Genomic DNA, 5000 nt, shown 5'->3' with positions numbered 1-5000 from the left:
ACGTTATCGCACACCTCTGGAGCAGGTGAGACTTGAACCTGGGCCTCCCTGAATTCTTATTAACTTCTAAATCGCTCGGGGTCCATTTTCTTCTGCTCTGGCTGTTCTGCAAAACTGCTAAAGTGATGTTCTAAAGGTCTCCTGGTCCGGGGTAGGGACATGACCATGCCGCCAAGGAGCATCTCATCCTGTTGAACTTCCCGTAAACTCCCACTGCTGGAAGCACATCCTTCCTTAAGTAAGGGGACCAAAAGTGTGCACAATACTCTGGAGATCTGAAGCAAACACAGAGAATGCCGGAGAAATTCAGCAGGTCTGGTAGCACTCGTGGAGCGGGAAACTGGACGAAAGTTTCAAGTCTGGTGACCCTTTATCAGAACTGAAAGCAGCTGGGAGAAGGCAGTATTTCTGCTGATGACTGTGGATGGAGTTGACGGGAGCGAGGAGTGAGTTGCCGAGGCAAAGACAGTTCCCAAAGAGAGATAAAGGAGAAGGAGAAGCAGGTGAAAGGAGCATTGAGGATAAGCCGGGAGAGAAGGAAATGGGTACAAATGTGAAGGTTCGAAAACAGGCCATCTGTGCTGGGAACAACCCCTCTAGAACAGGAGCTGGGGCTAGGGAGTTGGCTAATGAAATTTGCAAGGTGGTTGCCAAACTCAACGTTGAGTCCTGAGGGCTGTGAGTTGCCTGGGCCGAAGCTGAGGTGCAGTGCCATCAGCTTGTGGTAAGCTTCGCTGGAGCAGGCCTGAGGCAGAGATGTTGCCTTCGGGAATGTGGTGGCATGTTGAAGGGGCAGGCCACTAGAAGATCAGGGTAATCTTTAGGGAGAATGTGGCTTTGTCACTGGACATGCTTTTTTTCCCCTTTATTCATTCACGAGATGAGAGCGTTGCTGACCATCTAGCTTTTATGGCCCATTCTTAATTGCCCAGAGGGCAGTTCAGAGTCAACCACATTGCTGTGGGACTGGAGTCACATGTAGGCCCAGGCCAGGTAAGGATGGCACTTTCCTTCCCTAAAGGCCATTAGTGACCCAGATGGGTTTTGCCTGTAAGCAACAATGGATTCACGGTCATCATTACATTCTAAACTGCAGAGTATTTCCAATTGAGTTCAAATTCCACCATCTGCCGTTAGCAGTACTGGGGTAACAGACTCACGATATTATCACTGGACTGTTAACCCGGAGACCCAGATAATGTTCTGGGTCACAGGATTGAATCTCAAACGGTGGAATTTGAATTCAAAAAAAGAAAAAAAAAATCTGGAATTAAGTATCTAATGACGACCGTGAAAAACCCATCTGGTTCTCTACTGCCCATTAAGGAAGGAAAGTGCCATCCTGACCTGGTCTGGCCTACGGTGTGACTCCAGACTCAATGGACCAAATGGCCTGCCCCCACGCTGTAAGGGGAGTCTATGCATTACACAGAAGACCACAATGAGGACCTGCACTTTGTTTACAGCACTAAAACAGGCAGGCACACACACACATACACACACACACACACACACACACACACACACACACACACACACACACACACACACACACACACACAGCAGGGGGTGTAGACTGGCAATAGATCAACCAGCTTTAGAGCAGACAGGCGCTCTCAATAGCCAAACAGATCAAGAGGGGTGAAAATCTCAAAGCGAACACAGAAACCTGCAGCAAGAGATAAACCACACAGTTAACCCTGTAAAAGTTACAGCAAAAGACATGCTCACTCCACGCAGACAGTCACTAAGGCTGGAATCACGGGATTTTTAATCTAACCTTTTCGAGTTTTGCTTAAGTCATCCAGACAACACGTGTGGTGCCTCGAAAGAGATTTTGATCTGGGTACTGTACACCACAGGGGCTGTGCTGCATTATGTCAGGGACTTACTGAGTAAAACATTGGCCAGATATTTCCTGGGTTGTAGCCTGTATTCCAGGTTAAAATAAAGGCAGGCTATTCCTAAAATTTTCCAATAGGAGGGTTATTACTGCAAATATTCGATCAGTTTGGGGATGAATTGATTTATTAATTGATGAGGTCGACAAAAACAGGAGGAACAGTTAGCACTGCTGTGGAAAAATCTGTAAGATTGAATAGTCAATAAATGCTTTCCCAAGGGAAGGCTCGTTGCCCCATAAGCTGGCTTGGATCTGAATTGGCAAAACATGATGGAGATGCATAACAATGTGATACAATAAGTCAATGGGGTAAAACAGCTAGATAACAACATCCTTAACATCTCACGAACACCAGGGTGAAGCTGATGGCCCAGTGGCATTGTTGCTGGCCTGTTAATCCAGCTAATGTCCTGGGAACAAAGGTTTGAATCCTGCCACAGCAGATAGTGGAATTTAGAATCTAAATCAAAAATCTTATGACTATGAATCAATTGTCAGGAAAAACCCATCTGGTTCACTTCTTTCCTTTAGGGAAGGAAACTGCCATCCTTACCAAGATAACAAAGTGTGAAGCTGGATGAACACAGCAGGCCAAGCAGCATCTTGAAAGCACAAAAGCTGACGTTTCGGGCTAAGGAAGGGTCTAGGCCCAAAACGTCAGCTTTTGTGCTCCTGAGATACTGCTTGGCCTGCTGTGTTCATCCAGCTTCACACTTTGTTATCTTGGATTCTCCACCATCTGCAGTTCCCATTATCTCTGCCATCCTTACCAGGTGTGGCCTACATGTGACTCCAGACCCACAGCAATGTGGTTGACTCTTAACTGCCCTCTGGGCAATTAGGGATGGGCAATGAATGCTGCCTGATCAGACACACCCTGATCTCATTAATGAATTAAAAAAAGGAAGTAGTGGGGATATGCGTTAGTCTTAAAATAGTTCTGTACATGCAAGGGAGACAGATATTAACATTGGGCAACATCACCATGCCAGGGCTAAGGGCAGAGAATGAAAATTGCGATAATGCCCCAAATATGGAGATGCTGGGGTGGACAAAGTCAGAAGTCACACAGTAGCAGGTTATTGAGCAAATGGTTTATTTGAAATCACAAGCTTGTGAAGCGCTGCTCCATCATCAGGTGAAGTAGAGGGTTGCGCACAGGCACAGAATTTAAAGGTGGAGAGATCGCGGCACGAGGGGGAGACACTGAAACATGTCATCTCAAACACCAGGAGGAAGAAACTGAGGTGAAAGAAATGACATTTATTTATAGCAGATGAGAAGAGAGTGCTGATGGGTTGAGTTGTGAACTGTGCAACAGTTACTAAATTATCTAGACAAGACACCAGAATGGTTTCAGGGTGACAGTTGGAACGCAACACCAGGCTTTATGCAGGGACTCATTTATACATTTCACCTTTATACTGAGGGATAAAGGGAAGGGGCAATGGATTTATCTCTCTTGTTCTCTCTCTGCAAAGTTGCTGTAGCCCCACTTTCTCATCAGAGGGAAGAGTAACTTAACCAGAGGGTCAGGGCACCTCAGGTAGGAGGAGAGGTGGAGAAAGAGAGTAATTCATAGTAACCTCAGCCAGTAGGGGAAAACTGAACCCTGGCTGATGGCATCACTGTGCATTATAAGCCAGTTGTCCAACCAACTGAGCTAGCCGACCCACCCTCTCCATTTCCAATCCTACACGACATTCCAGAAATTTGGAGGGATCTGTGAGGTCACCCTTCTGATTTTATTTCTCAAGAATAAGAGACAGCCAGGCTAACCATCGTTTCCAAACATGCACACAGTTCAACAACTCCTTAGGGTCAGTGCTGAGGGAGAGCTGCACTGTCAGAGGGTCAGTGCTGAGGGAGCAGGTACTGTCGGAGGGTCAGTGCTGAGGGAGCAGGTACCGTCGGAGGGTCAGTGCTGAGGGAGCGGGCACTGCCGGAGGGTCAGTGCTGAGGGAGCGGGCACTGTCGGAGGGTCAGTGCTGAGGGAGCGGGCACTGTCGGAGGGTCAGTGCTGAGGGAGCGGGCACTGTCGGAGGGTCCGTGCTGAGGGAGAGCTGCACTGTCAGAGGGTCAGTGCTGAGGGAGTGGGCACTGTCGGAGGGTCAGTGCTGAGAGACCACCGCATTATAGGAGGGTCAGTGCTGAGGTAGCGCCGCATTATTGGAAGGTCAGTGCTGAGGGAGCACCGCATTATTGGACGGTCAGTGCTGAGGGAGCACCGCATTATTGGAGGGTCAGTACTGAGGGACAGCCCCAGATTGAGGAACTACTCCTCAACACTATCCATCTCCAAAGAGAAGGTAACGTCTCCATTGTCTTACAGGTTACACAGAGAAAGAGAGACGATTCTCAGAGAGGGCAGCACCGTAACAAAACAGTTAGCACTGCGGCCTCACAGCACCAGGGACCTGGGTTCGATTCCAGCCTCGGGTGACTGTCTGTGTGGAGTTTGCACATTCTCCCTGTGTCTGCGTGGGTTTCCTCCGGGTGCTCCAGTTTCCTCCCACAGTCCAAAGGTGTGCAGGTTAGGGTGGGTTGGCCGTGCTAAATTGTCCCATAGTGCCCAGGGATGTGCAGGTTAGGGTGGATTAGCCGGGCTAAATTGTCCCATAGTGCCCAGGGATGTGCGGGTTAGGGTGGATTGGCCGTGCTAAATTGTCCCGTAGTGCCCTGGGATGTGCAGGTTAGGGTGGATTGGCCGTGCTAAATTGTCCCGTAGTGCCCAGGGATGTGCGGGTTAGGGTGGATTGGCCGTGCTAAATTGTCCCGTAGTGCCCAGGGATGTGCAGGTTAGGGTGGATTGGCCGTGCTAAATTGTCCCGTAGTGCCCAGGGATGTGCGGGTTAGGGTGGATTGGCCGTGCTAAATTGTCCCATAGTGCCCAGGGATGTGCAGGTTAGGGTGGATTGGCCGTGCTAAATTGCCCCATAGTGCCCAGGGATATGCAGGTTAGGGTGGATTGGCCGTGCTAAATTGTCCCGTAGTGCCCAGGGATGTGCGGGTTAGGGTGGGTTGGCCGTGCTAAATTGTCCCGTAGTGCCCAGGGATGTGCGGGTTAGGGTGGGTTGGCCATGGGAAATGCAGGGTT

General features: G+C 49.3%; 1 protein-coding gene across 1 annotated transcript in view; it reads right to left on the bottom strand.

Moving 5' to 3' along the window:
- The window catches only part of LOC132207374 (scavenger receptor cysteine-rich type 1 protein M130-like), a 50179-nt gene that overhangs the window by 15427 nt on the left and 29752 nt on the right, over nt 1–5000 (bottom strand). Inside the window, exon 8 of the mRNA XM_059642792.1 lies at nt 65–233. Coding sequence (XP_059498775.1) covers nt 65–233 — 169 coding nt within the window. The remainder of the gene's footprint in view (nt 1–64; nt 234–5000) is intronic.

This window comes from Stegostoma tigrinum, chromosome 46 (genome assembly GCF_030684315.1).
Source record: "Stegostoma tigrinum isolate sSteTig4 chromosome 46, sSteTig4.hap1, whole genome shotgun sequence".
Taxonomy (NCBI): domain Eukaryota; kingdom Metazoa; phylum Chordata; class Chondrichthyes; order Orectolobiformes; family Stegostomatidae; genus Stegostoma; species Stegostoma tigrinum.
The sequence above is the reverse complement of the archived record's forward strand: the minus strand, read 5'-3'. Positions and strand labels throughout refer to the sequence as shown.